Genomic DNA, 22,140 nt, shown 5'->3' on the forward strand with positions numbered 1-22,140 from the left:
ATGTATTTCTATAACATTTATTTTAGCACAAATTATTTGTAACTAATTTTTTGTTTATACAAAGAAGAAGAAGTACAATAATATCAATATTCTAATAGAATTTTGTGATGTAATCGTAAAATCAAGACAAATAAGTTTAAAATTACTGAGATAAACTCAAAATATAATTTTTTTTTTAAATAAATTTGAATCCGAAATATTTCACACGATCTGTAAGTTTTTATTCAAGAATAAATATAAAGAATTATTTATAATATATAAAATTGACACATATGTCCACATACCTGAAGGATGGTGAAATTTTCGAGAACGCTATTCATCATGTACTTTTCTGGCAGGTGCTTCAGTTTGTGGATGAAATTAATCATATATTCGCACATAGGTGAACGGCTAATACGGTAAACGAACCTGCCATTCTCAAACCTGGCGTACTCTGTTTCTACCTTCTCTACTACCTGCTTTCCGAAAGAACATACTTTCGTCGAACATGTTATCGTCATGTTCTCGTTGCTCTCGTACCTGTTAATACAAAATTTAATATATATATTATATCAAACTAGAGTTGAGTAACCAAGAAGCAGGCATTACTCACTGGCTCGTGACGCCATAAAATACTCCACTTTCGTCTTGGATGTTACTATTGAGATCAGCCCAAAACTTAACGAGAAAGAAAGCTGCTTGCGGTCCTTTATCGTAAAGTTCTTTAAGACCGCCCTTTTTTTCCGGGAATTTGTCATATATCTGTTTAACATCGACCGCTTCCAATAGCGGATCAGCGTATGTCGCGGAACCTCCTATATGGACGAACAGGTGTTTGTGGTACTAAAAAAAGAAATTCACATACGTAAAAGAATATTCATGAACGTACTTCAATTATTATATATTATCTTCATTTATCTGAGAAAATGAATCTTTGGATGTCTTATCAATTTTTCTGTTTTTTGCTCTCTACGAATCAATCTTATCATTAATAGCCGATTATTCAAACACACGATATTTACAACATTATTTTTGCTGTGTTAAAATCTTTCATGATTATCAAGCTATATATCGATATAATCAATATATAGCAATTTTGATTATATCAATGCGACAATTTTTAATTTCTACTTACTATTTGAGATTAAATAAAGAATCATTATCTATATAATAATGCTTTAAATATCATACAAGTTATAAGTACTTATTATAAGTACTTAAGATATATAATATTTAAGTTACGTTTTTTTTCACAACGAGAATTTTTCATATTTTTTTTATCAGACACCAATAAAATATAAATATACTAGATTTTTTATTCTTGACAAAAATTTCTCAAAGGTACGACAATTTTGCAGTATTTATTTGTAGAAAGCAATATACATTTAGACTATCTTGAAATCTTCTCAATTAATAAATTACGATGCTGCTTACAATCTCCTGTTCTCTTTGTTGTTCCATGTAGGCCGAAAACTCAACAAGCCTGAGCTTGTGAGTCGCGATAGCACGTCCTTCCCATGGTGGTGCAGGCTGCGCTTGGACCAAATCACCACTCGAGACCGCTGTCGCAGGTTTTCCGGTGTAGGCAGGCTGAGGGAAGGGTTTGACATCCTGGGACGTTCCTGGTTGCAGGCCTGGCTGCCAAAATTGCTGAAAGTATAGCGCGAATTTGTATCAAATGATGATACTCTTAACAATTAAATTAATTAGTCGATTTCCACTCGCCTGATGTTTATTAATAATGGCTAATTCATTGCTATTTAATGAATAGTTGATGCTTTAGTTACCGAATAGTCAAATAATAGTCAAATTTGCGTAACAACACGATTTTGCTAAAATCGTATAACTAGTAAATACAAAGGAAATAAATTGAAAGTTGATAGTTTTAAGCAAAAAAATTGATAGATCCGTTTCTCTTAAACTATGGAAAAATTTTTACAAAATTTTTAACTTGCATTTTCAAAATTTTTTCGAACAATCGATTGTATTTACGTAAATCTTTATATAATACTACAACTATTTCAGTAAAAAAAAGTTTCCGTAAAAGCCATCGAGCCGTCGGGCGAGGAACGAGCGATAGGAAACAATGAATAAACAAGTAAAAGAGAACAACAACGACAATAACAACAAAAAGCTAACGATCGTATTATTATGTAAAGAGAAAGAAAGACAGTTTGATAAGCCACAACGAACATTTTTTTATTATGCAGATATGTCAAATGTAACGTATACATACTTAATTTGTATGTATACGTGTCGTATATAGGTATGTAATGCCTAGGAATACGTATGTACAAGATTAGAGCGATGGACAAATTCAACAATACACAACAAGGGCCCCCAGGGGCAGCGCAGCAGCAGAGAGCCAGGGGAGATGTCACTTTTGCGAGGGATGGTTAGTTTTCAACGCAAAAGCTTTCGCGCATTGAAGAAAAGAAAGTACACGATTGATCACGGAAACAGCTTTCTCTTGCTATTTTCCTCATTCTTGTTTTATAATTAGATGCGAAAAAGAGCACAAAAGAACAAAACATGACAGCAAAAAAAGCGGAAAATCTAGTTAAGGAAACAAAGGGAACACTATTCACCGCCTCTAATTAATATTATCTAGTTAATATTATTTTCCCTCTTTTCTTTTTTTGTATAAAACGCAGGATACACAGAAAAAAGTCTGATAATAGTTGCCAAATGTTGAAATAATACCAATGAAATGTTCAGTTAATATAATAATTTTTCTTTCTTTAATAAGAATTATCAAACAGTTGGTTATATTATTATGTTTGATAATACTTATTGAATATTTGGGAAAATAAAAATTATTTTTGGTTATATTAGCCGAACGTTTGAGTGACATTATTTCACTTAACATTTGATAGTTATTACAGACTCTTTTCAGTCTAGAAGCAAGTTAAGTCAATCTAAAGATACGAAAGCAATTTTTTTCAATTTTGAACAAATTATTGTTCGTAGATATATCATTTTGTTTCAACATCAAATGTATCTTCGATATATTTAACATATTTAACAATGGTCACAGAAATTTAAATTATAATGTAATATATTATAATTTAAATTAATATTACATTGTATGCAAAAGTTAAGGTTGAATATTTTTACTGAGATCAAATGATTTATTAATTGCGAATGCACATTGTCTCTAAGTGCAATGTTAGTGCCATTTATAATATCTCTGGCATGACACATTTTAATTACACGGTATTATCTCAAACTCTCGTAAGACACAAAAAAAATTTATAGGTCAGTCGACAAACCATGGACATTGCCTTCGATAGGCGGATTAGCGGTTATCGAGCAAAGCGCTTGAAAACAATCACAAACTTCAAAAGAAGAGGCCAAATCGGCAATGCTGATAATAAAAATAAAATTCGTCAAAGACGATATTTTATGTTTTTCCTGCGAGGCTTTCAATCTATCGATATTATATGAATGACATCATATAAATCAATATAAATCGGGAATGAATTTCTATTGCTGTTTCGTTTTAAAATTACATTATATAACAGTCACTAGTGTCACATATAAAAATTTCATTTTACCTTTTATATTTAAACAATCAACATTTATCGTTTGTACAAATTCTTTCATCGCCTGAAATTTGATTCCATTTAAAGAAAAAATCCCTATATAATTTTTGAAAATAAACTATTTTAAAAGTTATCTTTAAAATATTTACCTGGAAAGTTTCACTAAGAATTTATGTAAAAATCGATCTTTGACAACAATAAGGAGTATAGCGCTTTATATGTAAAAATGTCGATTGAAGAAAATTCACAATTTAAAAGTCAATGCAATGATTATAAAAGCGAGAGAGATTGAGGCCGTTTGTTTTACTTAAAAGCGATTCGTCATGCGAAATCACCAGTGCAGTGATTAACTTAATTAATTCGCATTTTATAGAGTCGTCTCACCCTAAAGCTCGTGGCTGTTTTGAAGAGAAAGACCGTTTAAAAAAATGTCTCAAGGGGTTCTCCGAGATCAGGACTTACCGCTCCGGGATAGGAGACAGGGGTGGAAGCATGAAGGGCAAGGGTCCCGCCCATGAGGGGCATCTTGTTGTGTATCGCGCTTCCAGCTGATACTATTTGGGCGCTTGACATGCTTGACATTGTCTGGAGCGCCTTCTCCTTGGCGGCATGATCCTGACAAATTTCCAGACCGATTATCACGCAATGCCAGACGATATGGTATCACATTATCAATATATGATCCCCTTTCTAGACTACGACGAGGACTCGAGACTAGATAGATTTTAGATTGGTACATTAATACAGATGTGCACTCGGAGAAAAAAAAATATTTTTTATAGTGATGAGAACTAGAATATATATATAGGAAACGTATAATATTTGTATAGTTGTCACCACTATGTCTATCTTTTTCTCTGAATGCGTTAACACGTGTTTCAGGAGCGATCTTTAAACTCAGTCAATCTTTTAACTCAGAATAGATTTCTCTTTTAAAAATATTTCGACAAAAATCAAGTTTCTAATATTTGTATCTTTACAAATTTATATTTTCTACATCTGTATAAATGAATTGTGAATACACATATATTATTTCTAAGAAAGCAGAAACTCGTTGAATTAAAATAAAAAACGTTATTGGTACCTTAACGAATTGATTAGGATAAATTGATTAGGATTAAGATAAATCGACTTCGAACTACTAAACAAAATTTAATTTTTACAAAATAATTAACAGATTAATACATTTCTCGTAAAAATATAAACTGCTGAAAAAAAAAATAATGAAGTATGTATATGTATATAATCAAAACAAAATTGTGAAAATGTTTAATACAAAAATTTATACGTTGATCAATCTTTCAATATTTCTGAATCGCAATATTTCCGTGAATCGTAGTGCGCATTTTAAAAAAAATTATAATTATTCACTTCGTGGAAGGACAAACGCAATGTGGCTCGAAAAATCAAAAAATTCGAGACATTTGGGACTCGCGATATCAATCAATAGTCGGCGGATAAATTCGTAACATTCTCAATGATGCGAATCAATTTACCGCTCCCGAACGCGCGATTACCAGCGTCCCTTTTTTTCTCCCTATCTCCCACCTCCCCCTGATATTTTTTTTTCCCCGGTCCCTCGTTCATCGCGGGTCGCACCGCATGCGATGAAATCGATCGCGATCACGCAGTGCAGTTGATTGCAGAAACAACAGCAGCGGCGGCGAGTTCGGTTGCAACAGAAATTCGCGGGAATTCGGCGCGCTTTTATCGGAAAGCCGTCGTTTTAATCAGCGCCCGACCGAAAATCGCTGACGAGGCGAACGAGAGGTGGTTCGTTGCCGTGACGTTCGGAAAATTGCCATGCCCACCGCCACCACCATCATCCAGTCCCACACCGATTCATTCCCGCGCCCATTCGTCTCGCTCTTTCTCTCTCTCTTTCTCACCCTCGTTCCCACGAGAGCACGGGGATTTTCAATTTCGTTCATAAATCCGTAATGGAGGAGTCACTACGAGTGCCGGTCGACCGGAATGAAGCGCCGCCCGCGTAACGATGCGAGCAATAAAGAATTTAGCCGACGGTGCGACCGAAAATCACGGGTTACATTTTGCTCTCGACGTTGTTTACGCCCCTCGCGTGTTCGCTTCGAAATACACAGGGTGAGTATTCCGAAAAGCCGACGCCGCTGTTCCTATTACCTACGGATTTTTCGATCAATTTGCAGGCGAATTTTGTTTAATGAAATTGTCGATGTGTATACATCAATAGTGTATTCCTAACTTGGAAATAGTTGAAAATAAAAAACTCACCCCGGATTGTGTGAGAGAGAACCATGGAACTACAAATAGTTAATAAAAATGTTAATCCTCAGTTAGTTTTGCATGGACTCTGCTTTAATAAAATTTTCATTTTAAACTTATGACATTTAAAAGTTAAAGTTGTCTAGGAAGACATTTGTCTTAAACTTAAAAATGAGATTATAATGATTACGATTTGACGTTGAGCAAATACATATATAAATTGAAACTAAATCTACAACAATTTCAGTAAAAAGGTCCAACGTTAAATGAATTTAATTACCATACATTTTTTTTACTTGACGGTAATAGCTCAACTAAATTAAACAATAAGTATGAGATAGAAAAATTAATAAAGCAAAAAAGTAATACAATCATTCGTTATATAAGCGACCTACTTCTATACGATTTTAGTATAAAAGCAACTAACTTTTTCTGCAACTAATTTTATTTGTTAACATGCTAATAAAATTTATTATGTATAAGATAATTAGTAGAGAAATCCAGTAAAGAAAGTTCTTTGCAATTAATGAAATATTAAATGTATTGAAAATAGAAATGTACGGTAAACATTATTAAAATTTCTGTATTTTTATTGATAATTCTATTATTAAAATGAAATAATCTCAATTCTCACGAGCTAAAGTTAGAAAAAATTTGTGAAATGCGATCAAGTTATAATACATATTCACGATTTTCGGGATCTTCCTGTCATAATTTTCATAATATATATTTTTCATTATTTCATTTTTGTCAAACTCATAGCAACTTAATCTAGGATATATTTAATTCTCTCGAATTATATAAAAACGATATGATGTTACAAAATTCGTTTCAAAATCATTATTATTTTTCTAGAAGATTACTTAACTTTTATCCGAAATACCTTGCAATGCGATCGACGCAACATCAGGATTGGTGAGATTAACCGGCGCGTAAAGTCGATTTACAAAACGGTTGCGCGAATTTCACCGGATAGAATGTAATTTTTTATGAATGTTGGATGACATCGATTACCCGCGAAAAGTCCATTTCGCTGTGCGGGCCGTTGTTCACGTTTGTGCGGAGCGCGCGCTGAATTTGCAGCGGAAAATCAATTCGGTTAATTGAGAGGGTGCAATCCGTGTCGTTTTTTTTAATTTCCACTCTTCGTCCCACATGTCGCCCCCCCCTCCCTCCCTCCCTCCTCTCTCTGTCTCTCTTTCTCTCTCACTCTCTTTCTCTCTGTCTACTTCTCTCTCGCCCTTCATCTCTCGAATACACGCCAGGAATGCAGAGGATTGGGCGGGTAACGGGGTTGGACATGTTTATCGACATTCTGAAACGCTGCTCGCCCGTTTTTGGGCACCCTCCCGCAACCCGCTCCTACTACTACAACCCCTGCTCCGTTATCGGGAGTACGTTTACACCGCAACAATTAATTACGCCGTAATGCCTGGTGCAATTATTTCCAAAATAGATAAAACGACGGACGATCTCGATAGATTGTGATAGTTGGTGTAATATCGGTTTGATACGCGAGCATGTAAAATGTACAGGCAGAAAAGTTAAATAAAATCCATATGAAATGAAATATGCATCGTTAATATGAAAGAAAATGATATAAATATGTCGGGAAAAAAGACGATGAAATTTAAATTAAAAATTACAGATTATTGAATTGAAAAATTGAATATTTCCATTGGAAAATTGACTGTAAAATTCAAGTTCAAAGAAAAAAATTCAAGTTGACCTTAAAGTCTGTTCTTTATTTCTATTATCTACAATTGAAATGTATGGATAATTAGCAGATAAATGATTTTGAAAGTATAAAATAAGCGGTCTTAAAATTTAAAAAAGGAATTTCCATTTTTATTCTTAATTTATTCATAAATCTATTAATATCAAATATCCTATAAAACTCATACATTCTAAAAAAAAAAGGCCGATAAAATTTTTTCTAGCAGACATCTCTAATGCTTATGATTCCCACTTATTTTAGTCAATTTAGTTACGTTTCAATGAGATAAACAATTTCCTTGAAATTAATATTATCTTGTTAAAATATACAATAATAAGCAAAGAGCACGATTTACGTAAGACCGGTGCGTGGGAAACACGAACATCGCTCGCGAAATTCTTTTCCTCTCTGACCGAATAAATCGCACGGTTCGCGGCCGCAGGAAGGGAGGGTAGCAACCCCACCTGAGCAACAAGCAAAAGTCGTGGCGTGGTGCAGCATTCACCCTTCCTGAAACGCGAAAACCAGAAAATTACGTCACGGCGGACCCGTCCCACCCTCCCACGCTTGCTACTTTCCTGAATAATGTTCGCGGTATGCGGCCACTGCAGTTGCAGTCGCTGCAGCTGCGGCTGACCGTGCTTAAAAACGGAAACCCGCGCAAGTATTTCATAAATGGCATCGTGGCACGGAACCGCGCGCGTGGAAACAGACGACATCTTATTACGCGAAAGTCGTGAGCGCACGAGCGTAATTAAAATTGCTCGAGAAACGCCGGCGTTTTCCTAAACTCTTTTGGGAAGTCTAAGAGCCGAGGTACAATGGAATATAAAAATGACAACGCGGAAAAATAAAGATATTATACAATACATTACACGTAAAATTACTCATGCAAGGCAGTATCATATATGAAACGTGTCAAAAATTCACATTTAAAAAAAGATTACGAAAGAATGCTGATAAGCATTATCATTTATTGCAACCAATTGTCTTTGCTAAATCTGAACATAGATAAATAAGCTGGATTAAAATTCGCTTGAAATAAAAAATTATATTTAATAAAAAGTAAAAACGATCAATATTCTTCTATTTGTCTTGAAAGTATTATTTTTGGGAAAAAAAAAAAAGATTATGGTTATATTACAACCGCTTCAAATCGCAGAATCTTTCATTGAATTTCGTTAATTATATCAGTATCGGAGAACCGAGTAATACATTTACGCAATAATTAATTATATCTATCAATTAATTCTTGGAGATAGTAAAAGAAGACGGGTATAAACGGTATAAATTATATTTCACCATCCGTCTATTTAATAATAACGTCTAGATTGCGCGAAATATCCGAAAAAAATTTCGGTTTATCGTCGTCGATTAAATGGCAGTTTTTTTCTACGAACGAGAGTTTTACCGGAGTGCTGCATGCAATCGCACGGTTAATTTACGTTCCGCTTGTTTTTCCACTCTTTTCTATTCCGAATATTGACCGATCCAGTATAAACAATACTCTATTTCTCTTTCTCTCTCTCTCTCTCTCTCTCCCCCTCCTTTCTGTCTTTCTCTCTCTTTCATGTCTTCTGTCTCCCGTTATTTCACCGCCCATCGGCGAAATGGAGGCACCACCGATTGTACCGCCCTGCTTTGATTTATTAACCGGCACGCAATTGTTCGCGAATCGCTTTAATAATTCAGCTGTTGATTAAACGGGCAAGGTTCATTTTTACGCGTGATTTATCCCACGCACTGCTTCTCTCGATATGTGTGTCCCTTGATATATGTATTTCTCCCTCTCGTTGAAAATGATTCCACAACGGCCATCGCCCGCTAATGCTCACATATCGCCAATCACGATTTAATATCATCACTACTACTCACCGAGACAACATTGTGCAAAACGCGAATACAACAGAATTCTGATTATCTCAACGCTGAACGTTTCGATCGAGCATTCGATTGTTTGTAAAAAATGTTGTTTAGTAAAGAAATCTTTTACATGCAGAATTTTAATTCGTACCGAGAGAATCCATGTATTATTAATTATATTAAAATTTATTGAAACAAAAAAAAAAGGGAGAAATAATGAACATTACGAAAAAGAATATTTTTATATATCGACATCATTGTATGATAAAATTAATTTTCTTCCGTATATAGACGTCTTTCTTCAAATATTTTTTTTGTCTTTAAAATTTTTAAAGAAATAACAAAAATTAAAGAAACAATTTGTAAACTGTCTTCTTTCAGTAAAATTCTTTGTTCCATTTTATTAACAGAATATATCACTTAATAATTAATAATATAAAAGATAATATTTAAAAAATTATATATTATTATTTAATAAATATAAAAAATGAAATTAAAAAAAAACACAATTATACAATTATCACTTTGTCTCAACGAATTTGACTATCAAATTTTCAATATATCAGCTACACAATTCAAAGAGAAATAAAAATTCACCGCACATGAGACTCAAATATCAATTCCACGTGCCAAGTATCGCGTTTATACGACACGCGCAACATTTTATTTAATATATTATCAAATGATACGGCGTGTCATCAAGTATTGCGATATTGTTAAATTAATAATCGTACAATCATGTTTATTTCGTATTTCATTATTATAATAATGTGTCATGTTAAACCGCTGTTGCAGTTTATTTTAGTAGTCACAATACGTCGTATTTATACAAATAAACAAAATTTATATCATTTCGAATGAATTTGTTGATTGTCCCTCCACGAAAGAGGCAAGAAACGCGATCGAGACGCACAACGTCGATGGGTAAGCTCGGTGTGATTAAAAAAGATTGAAAAAAAAACCAACGATAGAGATGTAAAAATAAGCGCATGACTGGGAGATAAAATATATACTCACCACTTTAAGTTTTGCCTGTATTTCCCGAAGTTTTCTTCTCGCGAGAACCTGTATGTGCGAGGATACTTGTTTTCGCGTTCTCGTCTTACCGGTCCTCAATTTGATATAACGAGCGATCAGCTCGTTGCGACCTGCAACCAGCGAATTATATGCATACAGATCAGTATTATTTATCAATAAACCGTAAATATCGTTCATAAAAGAATAAATCACGTAACCAAATATACAATCAGACGCATTTAGGTCAAGAGTAATATTCATCCTATTAATAATTTAATTATGATTCATCAAATATTAATTCAAGATAAATGTACCTTCATACATATATTTATATTTCAGATATTGCTTTAAAGGTTGAAATAAATGAACTCGAAATATTTAATAAAATCATTCTTCCTATGTTATTAATGGCAATTAAAGACTTGTAGAATTAAGTGAGACTTTGCAGAACGCGATTTCTTCAAACTTTAAGCTCGTTTTTCTTTCGCTTCTCATTCTTCCAGGTAGTTTCAAGAAAAATCTGGACAACACTTCGTATAAATTCTGATTTCCATGTCGAGAATAGAAACAAACAATTGCGATATCCGCAGAAGCGTCAGAATCAGTCCTGGGAAATTGAAAGTTCCATGATGAAGATTGCATTCTCGCGAGCCTCGAATACGAGAATTCCTTCTAGAATTGACGAGAAGCAGACCGGACGGATTCAAACAAACCCTCGAGCAAACCGCTCGAAATAGGCTTTGAGAGCTGCCTCGCAGAAGCGGCAGATAAAATGCGCTTTACGATAGAGCTAAACCGTCGACGTATTTAATTCAAGCGATTGCATTTTAAACTAACTTGAGGGACGCGCAATTTATCTTGTCTTTATTAGGTCTTATCCATGATCTTTCAACGATTTTATTATCATATTTAAAAAAATATAATATCGATATTTCATGATTGTTAGCATACATTACACTCAGTCAATATAATTTACCAATCAGATAATTCAAAATTATTACTCTGTGATCGAAGTAATTTATGTGCACACACTAATATCTTACTTGAGTCTTTTATTTACAATATATTTACAACAATGTCTCTTTAACTTTTCGCAAAATATTTATATATAATAATAAAAAAGATGATGATTTAAGAAAAATATAAAATCTCAAATCAGAAACAAATCTACATAAACGCTTATATAAATATTGATTTTTATAATTTTGTTCACAGTGATTTAAAAATGACTTTTTAAATAACTGAACAAAATTAAAAGTAAGTGTACAGTGTGAATATTTAAACAATAATTAACCTACATACACAATTTCACCACTGTGGCAGATAATGCAGATTATCTCGATATCATGAATGGCGCTAATTGCCGAACGATTTACTGTAATCGCGCAAAAAAGCGCAATCTCGGTGTCGCGCGCGCGGAAACGATTTTCGCGCAAAACTCGTGGCTAAATTTAGCGGGTGATAAAGTGCACTCGTCATAAATTCTAATTAACGCGGGAGCGCACGTGGAAGCGAGTACGGCGGTCTGAAGCGTCGTTTGGCGACTCAATCCAGCGGATATCCACGCGAAATTACGCGGACGCGTAACGCGCGACTCGGGTTGATAACGAGCATAATAAATCGTAATGAGCCGAAGCGGGCGGGAAGTGAAACGGGAAAGAGGCGGGCGAAACGTCCCGTGAGACGAAACGAGAAAGAGAGCGGAATGCTTTCACTCGATTCGCGCAGTTACACGTGAATATAAACCGCTCGAAACTGCCGATAACGAGAGACGACCGATTTCGAAACGGTGAAAAGAACCGAGAATCGATTCGAATGCACGGGGACGTATTCAGGTTTCATCGCGTACGATGAAAATCCAACGGCCTCCGGATTTAACAACACGAATATTCCATTTGCGCGCTCCATTCCGGAGTTTTTTTTTTTTTTTTTTTTTTATACAACAATGTACCGCGTGCATACATCGTGCATAAAGTAAAATCGGAGAAAGAGGGAAAGAGAGAGATGAGCGGGAGTGGAATGTTTTTGTTTTTCTGTTGATCGGAAGCAATGAAAAATATAGCATCAAACTGCGGCGATGAAAATCTCAATGTAGAATATGAAGAATAATTTCGAAATGTGCGACTATCGTTAGCGTGGAGCGTTGATGTTAAAAGTATGAGGGAAAAGAAAAAGAGATGCAGATTTTTCAATGAAATACATTATCAAATATTTTGACGAATTATTGTATCTACATTGATTTTAATTTTCTATGTATACTTGTTTGAAAAAGCAGCATCAAAGAATTGTTCGTGCGGTCAATTTATCGCTTTCTAAATTTACAACAGCTCGAATTCCGATAATTTTACATTTTTACGTGCACTCGTGAAAATATTATTAAATATTACATTGTCGAAATTATTTAATCTTCTAGTTATTTTCATAAAATATACAACGTTTTAAAGCAGAATCCTATCCAACAAACAAAAGCCGGAAAAACTCTCTTCTTCCAAGTCGTTCTTCTCGGACCGGAGTTCGCAGCCGTAGAGAGAATTATTTACGTTATTATGTTAACCGCTACCACGCTACGCATTGAACACTTCATTGAATGGTCAATATGTGATGACAAATGCAACGTAACCGTTCGACAAAACAAAGGAGTTGCCGTTGTGGTCGAGCGCGGGGGAGTTCTTCGATGAATTGATTTCCGGCCGATTGGACCGTGTAAACGGCGTTTCTACGCGCCACCTTATCGCCGCTTAGATTTCACAGCCGTTAAGGTTTTACGATTACCGGTGACCGTAAAACCGGCGCCAGACGGCATCAAACGTGTCGTAATTGAAATAACATTTAACCGGTACGGTAAGCAGAATCACGCCGGAGTACTTCGATATCAATGGATAAACGCGTGACGAGAGCGAACGTCTAGAATTCTAACAACAGCGTGGGAAGTTGTGACTTTGATATCGCAATCGCAACCGATTTGAATTCTGTTTTCGTAGGATACGTGTTCGATTAACAATCGCACGTTTTACATTTATCTATTTTGTACGTCGAGTTGTAAAAGTTTGAAATTACATATTAATTACGCAGATATTGAGAGAATGAATATTTGCATCATTTCAGAGGGGGGGGGGGGGATTACAGGAATGTTAAATCAAATATTTCTCTTTTAAATGCGCACGCTGCTGACACGGAATTAATTGCAGATTCATATTGACTATCAAAGCACTTTGGCGGGGAGTGAAGAGGGATGAAAATCGCAACGTCCTGGCACGACGCGACACAACCGCCCACCGTTCTTGCCGTAGGGCAAATAAATTATTTCCCCGATAAATCTCCAAGTTTCGCGGAAAGTTTCGGAGAGAGATTACCGTCTTGCTTCCTACGGAAAGACTCGATTAAGAGTCGGTAGTGGCGAACACGGCTCGCTAAATGATTCATCGTTACTCGAGCGACGCAATATGTCGAGGATAAACACGAACGTCGAGAAGACGAAATGAAACGACAACGCCGAATCTCCATCCGCCACTCTTTTTTGCATTGCAAATCGCAACTCATAAATTACGGACATTCGTCTTCGTCTCGGACTCTACAAATTGTGCAGACAAATATTGTTGCCGCTCAAGAAATTCGCTCAAGGATGCAGACGTTGTTTGTAATATAAATGTGCAATCAATGTCCTCTTGCGGTGCTGACGAGTCGATCGTGACCGTAATGATTCCTACAAAAGCTAAAAATACAGAATACACAGACTATGGTGAAATACATTTTCCAGTTCAATATAACAAACCTTGTAACAAACAAACAGCGAGTGCACCATTTTTATCGCACTGACAGATATCATTCAAATTACTAATAACAGAGACCCATAATAAAAAAAATTACTCTGTGCTGAGGTGGAGACCCAGCTATTCTTATGTATTTTGAGTCGCTGAATACGAATCTGGCATCAAAATAGGACCATCCTGGGCAAATTTTCAATCTAGAGCGAAAAAATGGGTCAAAAATGAGAAAAATGGGTCGTTTTTTCGCTCTAGATTGAAAATTTGTCCTGGATGGTCCTACTTTTTACGTCAGATTCGTATTCAACGACTCAAAATACATAAGAATAGCTAGATCTCCATCCCAGCACAAGGTACTTTTTTTGTGGGTCTATGATAATTGATTGACCATCCTACGAAGAATTATAAATTGAAAAAAAAAAATTAACGAGATTTCCCTTTAGATGTAAAATAAAAATAATTCATATACAAACGTAAATGCATTTTAATTAAATAAATTTTGTAATATTTTATGAGTCAAAAATACGTGATGGATACTTCATGTTTCTATCCTTTCTCGCATGCAGAAGTTATGAGAGGAATACACAGTATTAGGTGGGCAAAAGAATTCGGGCAACGTCTCGCGGACGCGTCCCCAAATTTGTGCTTTCTCAGTTACGGAAATATGAAATCCGCTCGCTTCCGCTGCGAATCTTCCACAGGAAGTTGCGAGATCGCGGCGGAGGATCGTGACGACGAGGATCTACGAGAGTATGCTACCTCCGTCGGATAGTAACGTAAGAGGGAGGAGAGATGCAAGAGTCTGTAGTAGGGGGTACGAGACGAGAGGGGGCGGAAGGGAAGGGGGATAGGGGGGGGAGAGGTGGTACGGAGAAGCTGAAGCATCGGGAGGAAAATATTCGAGATTCCAGGGGAACCGCGTGATGACTCAATTTCGCAAAGACCGTTAAATGGCCCGCTATGAACCATGCGCCACCGTCGGCCGCGTTCCTTCTCTGTTTTTGAAGGCCGAACATTCTTCGTAGGGGGTCGATTATGCCGGCTTAGGCATCTCCATAGAACGCCACAGACTACAAAGAAGAGACTCGGTTTATTTGACTTTTCCTACCTCGCGCCAGATCGATGGTACTTACGAATCGTTGTGTCAACGACTTTGGTTACATTTTGCCCTTTCGACCTTTTACTCGATGCTTTTGCTCCAATCCGTTCATCTCCTTATCTTCTCAGTAACACATATAAAATGACCTATGCTAAGATACGTGATAATTGAATATTAATAACAGAATGGTCAATATATTGTTATACGAGATCAGAAATACCTATGTTCTTTAAAACAGAGATTAAAGATTTTTTTATGTGTAAAGATTTGACGAACTGATAAAAAATAGATGTTAATCGATAGGAAAATTTTATCGTTTTTTTTAATCTCAAAAGAAGTTGCACTTTAATTTTGATTTGATATTTTCACATGCTAGTGCGATTTTAATAATGTTCTTTTGCGCATCCTAACATCGATAATTGAGTGTTCCCTTTTTGATCGCTTGCTATTAGCTGATACAATGTCTTTTTCGGCTACCTGTGCAAGCTTAGAAGCAATTTATTACCGAAGAAGGTACCCTTTTTTCACAAAGAGCGTCGAATGACGAGAGTAGAAAAGGGGAACACGTAAGAGCCTTGCCCCAGGCACTTCAAGCCGAAGCGAAGATCGATCATTGCCCGAGCATGTAGATGAGATCGAGATCAGCGATCGACACCGGATGTACATGGTGAGTAGGATAAGAGCAGCCAAAAGAGAAAGAAAGAGAAGATACGGAGAAAGAGAGAGAGAGAGAAAGAGGGGAGAGAAGAATAGAGAGATAGAGAGAGGAAAAGAGACTGCTAGATGCGCGACGCGACGAGCAATCAACGTAAATCACTTGGCTGATGCTCAATTTAACAAGAAGGGCCATTATGATCGCGAACTCGAAGTAACGAGCACGAGGAGAGATCTTTCTCTCTCACTTGTTTATTTATAGCAAAGTGTGTGAACTACCAACGATCCCGAGTAAGAAGATACAGTTTGTTGCATACGCGTAACTCTATTTTAACCCCAAAGCGTTATTACAGCCTGATTGGAAATGACAGCGAGGAAGCTTACATAGAAGAAATATGTCCCATTATAAGCTCGTTAGCGAAACGCGAAGCAACGTGTGGCTTCCCGGAAAGACATTCAGCGACAAATATTTAGTAAAATATCTGTTTACATACATAGACAATTTTAGACAATATCCTATAAATCGTAGCAAGTAGCTGCTTATGATTAGTTGTCTTATGAACTTTCTGTTCAAGTTTTTAACGTAGTGATTATACAAATTATTCAGCTATACAGCTTATTTTTTCTTATTCCCAAATTATCGATGTATAAGAATTGATCTTGTATGTTTACAAGATGAATTATTGATAATTATGTAATTATTTGTCAATTTAAGTCGCTAATTATTATATCGTATTAACTTGCATTTTTCGCTAACTGAAGAAATGATTTTTTGAAATCATGATAGCACATTAAATATATCGTATAAATATATTATTCCGAAAATGATGTAGTTCTAAATACCATCATTGTGCATTCAGAGTTCATTAATTATTAGATTTAATGATCACCATTAAACATCATAGCTTGATATAAATCTCCAACCGTTAGATTCGTATCCGCTTTCGCAAAGACTGTTAAATGGCGTACTCAATTATCGATGTTAAGATGCGTAAAAGAACATTATTAAAATCGCATTAACATGTGAAAATATCAAATTAAAAGTACTTTTTTTTTTAAATTAAAAAAAGAATAAAACTTTGCTATTGATTAATATCTACTTTGTATCAGTTCGTCAAATCTTTACGTATAAAAAAATTTTAAACTTGTTTTAAAGAACATGCCGAGTTATTATCGATTGTAAATAGCGGAGAAGTGCGTAATCACGCGTGGGATCCTTTCATGAAATTATATATAGAGACGCAAGAGAACATGTTAATTATATCCGAAGAAAAATATTAACACATTAAGAATTTTTGGTAATTATTCACTACCTCATTTATTAATCATTTATCTCTCATTTGCATAAATCGTTAAATTATTGTACAATTCTAAGGTTTCGATTTATAAAAATGACACTTCCCGATTCATATAAATTTTCCACTATCAAATAATTACATCTTTGATTACGTATAGATCTCTAATTAAGTACCGTTACGTCATAAATAATATAATTGCAGATATTGTTCATATTAAAATTGGCCTATAAATAAATATAATTCAACTGAGAACTCTCTATCAATACTTTTTATTAATTTATGACTTTTTTTATCACCAGGTTGTTGCCTCAATTATGTTCTTCTATTAGCATAATTATTAGCTGATTTTGTGAAAAAGATCGTATCTCCTCGAGCGTTTTTCCAAGATCCACCATCGTCGTCTGAACAGTTCATTTCAATATCATTGATATCTACGTTATGGAGTAGAGCTGCGAATTGTGCAGCTAGTACGAGCTGCAATAACGGAGGGTACTCACTCGAACGACCTTGGTGCTCGGTTGACGTCGTCGAGAGGGATCGCTTTTGACATGTCGAGGGCCCGAGAGGCTCACCAGTGGTCCTCGGGGTATCCTGGACTTTACCACGAAGCACCGTTGCTAATCGATGGTTCACAAACAGTACGCCTCGTGCCGGTCCTTCAACTGGCGAAGTGCGTTTAAGCTCGTTTGGTCAATTAGCGATTACTGAACACACCGTGGCCTACCTCTACGGGTAAGCACATGAAAAGGGCTCCTTAAACTCCGTTCACGCCAGCTCAACCGTCAAAAATACTTTTGATCCGGAAAATTCTGTGCTCTTAATTTTCTCTGACTCTTTCAAGAAGAATAAAAAAAAAAAATAAATGCTTCTATAAGCAAAACAATTCCATCAATTAAATTATTTATGTCTTAAGTATGCCGTAGTTTAAAAAACATGGAAAAAAATTGATTGTAAATGTTTTATGGGAATAGTTTTGAGGAAATATATAAACTATCAAACAAAATAACAATATAAATAAGAATATTGTATTTAATAGAAAAAAATCCAATACTCTAGCAGTTGTAAAGAGATTTATTCTGTTCAATAACGTAAATATCGCAATTCCAAAATTCAATTTGAGATTTTTTTTTTCCTTTTCGATAAAGAAAGATAAAAAAAAAATATGATAAAGCTTCTCGTAACATTCGTGAAAGCAGTGAAGGAAGTCGTCAAGTATCTGATCGCGCAAGGAACGAGAAAGCAGAGATACTCCCGCGTGGCCTCAAAAGGCACCCCAAAAAGCTATATGGGCGTATATACTTTCGAAGCAAGGATGCGGGGAGAAGCCGGAGGAGTTGAGAAGTCGATAAGTGTCCTTGCGCCAGAAGGAGGATTCTCTCGCATCTTGACACGGTGACCCCCACCCTGAAGACCTCGACAAACCCCTCTGCTACTACTACAACTACGGGCAAACCCCGCAACCTAGTCCGTTCTTCTTCTTATCATCCCTAGGCGCCATTCCATCCATCTTCCTTTCTTTCCATTTTCTTCGGTGCTACAGCACCACTACCATCCTCAACATTGCCACCGACACACACTAAGAGAGCGAGAGCGTGCGTGAGTGAGTGAGTGAGTTAGAGAGAGAGAGAGACCATTCGCCGGCATGGCACCACCATACCAGGATCCGTCGACAACCCGCCTTCCTCCCCTACGACCCGTATACTCGCTCCCTTTCCGGGACCCGTACCATTCCCAGCTCCCCGCGCCGACCCTCACCCCCGACTCCACCTCATGCTCTGTTCACTAATTGCACATTCTTCGCATAGTTTCGCCACCCCGTCCCCTCGCCGACCCCCTCCTCGAGGGAGGAGAGAGGTCGAAACGGGGGTATAGCAAGCTCTCGACACACAACTACCGCTTCTCTCTCTCTCTCTCTCTCTCTCTCGCTTTCTCGCTCTCTCTATCTCGTCGGTGCCTTTTCTCCCTTCCACGATCTTCCGTCTTCTTCCCTCTTCGTCAACTCACATGTACCTTGTACTACATACCCCTGCGCACATCCTTGTCGAGCGGTTTCACCTTGCAACCCTCTCGCACCCTGCTGCTTCCATCCTTCGCACGAGCATCTCTCTTTCTGTCTTCGTATTCCGCTAACTCAGTAAGTCTTTTCTCTCTCTTTCTCTTTCTCTTTCTCTCTTGCGCACGCGCATGTCGTGTGCGTGCTCACGAGAGGAACACGAACGAATAGATACGTGCAAGTAGGCGTGATTTTCTTCAGGATTCGCGAGGTCGGATTTTACAACGCTTCGATGGAAACTCCACAGTTAGTTTCGTGCGTCTCACATCAATATTAAATTGACACAGATACGCATCATATATATATAATAAACGCACTTGTGCTTTAAAACGTGTTGTTTAAAAGCCATGCGAGATGCAAATCTTTATTGCACTTGTTCAATAAACTTTTACATGCGAGAAAAATGAAAAAGTCGGAAATGTGTTTCAAGGATAAAAATAATATTTTAAACAAAAGTATTGTATTATTTAAAAACAATCTTTAGTTATTTCTAACTTTGTATTTTCTTCAATAAACCGGCTGTTTAACTAAATTTCAATTGTGTATAAAGAACTGTAAAATTAAGATGAATATTTAATCCAATTATCATTTTATAAATTGCATCTCACGAAATTTATTCATAAATTTAAAAAGCTAGTATATTGTTTCTCTTCAATAAAAGTACCATCATAAGATTCTGCGACATATATTAAAATTTAATCTTAATATAAATTCTCTCATAAATCTCACTTTTCTCTTTGTAATCCAAGGATCTTACCTGCGTATATTTCTCAGATTATTTATCGGAATATATGTATCAAATACTGATCTATCATCACATTTTATATATATATAAATCTATTCTCGTATCACGATTCTGAAAACGACGGATGATTTATTGAATGCGAATCTTCTTTTCATCTTTCGCTTGAAACTTTGAAGCTTAACAGTCGGAAAGTCTAACAGCGTGTAAAAAATGTACACACGACTTGCGAACATGTCGTTCTTCAAATCGGCGGACTTTACTGGCAGAAAATTTATTTCCCGTTCACCGCTTCAAGTTATCTGGCCGCCCTTGGCTCTTCACTATCCTTCATTCAATTTCTTATCGTTCGCAGAATGACAAAATCGCACTCAGCTTCCGTACTTAAGAAAAAAGTAAGAGTTGCTTAAGCATTATTTCTTGTTGCTTGGAAGAAAAAAAAGGATGAAGATAATTTTTGCGATGCCGAGTAAAAATTATAGTGACATTTATTGCCAATATTCGAAGTTTTCCATTTTCTAATTTTGTATTTCGATTTCGAGAATAAATTAATTTGCATAGATAACCAGATAAAACACTCCTAATTAAAAAAAATAAACATTCTAAATTTTATTTCACAATCTTTACAATAAATAACTTTTCTTTTTATTTACATAAAATAATAACAATTACGAACTATATATTTATAATATTCATTTACTGGATCATATTTTTGAATTTTTAAATACCATAAAATATCAAACCGATTATAGTTGTTCTTTTTCATTTAAACTCATCGTTTAACAATAGCCAAATAATTTTTATACAGTAAGAATTATAAATAGTACAATAAATGCAGATCTGCGAACGAACATGTTGTTCGACAAATTATATCGCTAAAAATTGATGACAATTATAAGAAAAAACGGTAGAAATTCACTTATAAGATGTAGAAACACTTAAAGCTTTAAATATGCATACGTTTTGCATATAATCGGTCGAAACTTTATTGTCAAATCGTATATCTTATTTTACGCGAAGGTTACACACTGTAGAAAGTTATCGCATAAAGTACATCTTAAAGAGCAACGCAACATGACGGAATCGCATTCGCTAAATCCCATTTGCTGCTCCTACGCAACGAAAACGAAGAATCGAATCGCGCCACCGTTCCTTTCTCTTTACGATGCCACCATAGCATCGCGCCGTTGTTTTCGTGCACAATTTTCGTGATATACAGGCGGACGATTTTATCCCACCACGGTACTTCTGCGGATACGATGCAGAATACGCCCCGGCTTACACATATCGGGTGTCTCCGAAAAGAGATTGAAATCTCTCACTAGTTTAACATAAATTTGTAAAAATTAAAATCTCAGATCTGCTGTGCCAGAATTATGTCACAATTTTTAATACTTTAGTTCCAAGTATCTCCATAATCAATAATCAAATAAAATATTTAACAAAGATGAAAAATACATTTTTCGGATCGATAAAAACTTTGATGCTATTCGATCTTAACGTGAATAACTTTAAAAAGTTTATAAGAAAAAAATCTCTCAAACAATCACAGCCAAGTGTAACTGATTTCTAGCACGCCCGGTGCGTAAGGCCACCAGAAGGCAACTCGCTCGTTTCCAAAACCTGCATATCGGTGCAAACGGTCCTGCAAGGCGTGCTCGTAAAAGGCGCTCGTAAAATGGAAAGGGATTAAAGCACCACCCAGGTTTCCCTACACACGAAAAGTGGGTGGCGGCGTGCGCGCGCGAAGGGATGGGCGAACGTGAACACCGAGGAGTATATATCCCCGGATTTACGAGGACGATAAACGGGATTATACGCCTTCCGTAAACCTTGAAACGATCTTTCGAGTGAGCGCATAGTTTGCGTAAGGGCGATGTTTCCCTCTGTGTCCTCACCGTAACTCCCTTAGACTATCCTTCGCGAGACTGTACTTCGCCTTTCTGTCTCACTCACGATTGTCCGCTCATACTCTATCCGTTTCGTTCACTTCGCACCGTTTTTCCCGTTTACCATTACCGCGCTCGTTGTCGCTCCATTACGACGTTGCGGTGGTGCCACAGAATCCTCGCAACTTTATCGTCGTGTGTTCTATTTTCGTAGTTTTTGTCCAACTGTAGGAACTACAGCTGCTTTCATCTTATTAAAAAACAAAAATATATATT

The 22,140-nt window shown here is 36.1% G+C and overlaps 1 protein-coding gene across 4 annotated transcripts in view; it reads right to left on the reverse strand.

The window, feature by feature from the left end:
- Positions 1 to 22,140, reverse strand: part of scalloped (TEA domain transcription factor 1 homolog scalloped) — a 166,248-nt gene that overhangs the window by 4,694 nt on the left and 139,414 nt on the right. For 3 of the 4 annotated variants that reach the window (XM_011064987.2, XM_011064993.2, XM_011064969.2), the window contains 5 exons: positions 10,366 to 10,496; positions 3,987 to 4,139; positions 1,414 to 1,629; positions 593 to 822; positions 285 to 519 (listed from right to left, as the gene is read on the reverse strand). In XM_011064987.2, coding sequence (XP_011063289.1) covers positions 285 to 519; positions 593 to 822; positions 1,414 to 1,629; positions 3,987 to 4,139; positions 10,366 to 10,496 — 965 coding nt within the window. The remainder of the gene's footprint in view (positions 1 to 284; positions 520 to 592; positions 823 to 1,413; positions 1,630 to 3,986; positions 4,140 to 10,365; positions 10,497 to 22,140) is intronic. The other variant, XM_011065002.2, reaches the window with a different exon arrangement.

This window comes from Acromyrmex echinatior, chromosome 3 (genome assembly GCF_024713525.1).
Source record: "Acromyrmex echinatior isolate Ae372 chromosome 3, ASM2471352v2, whole genome shotgun sequence".
In the NCBI taxonomy this organism is placed as follows: domain Eukaryota; kingdom Metazoa; phylum Arthropoda; class Insecta; order Hymenoptera; family Formicidae; genus Acromyrmex; species Acromyrmex echinatior.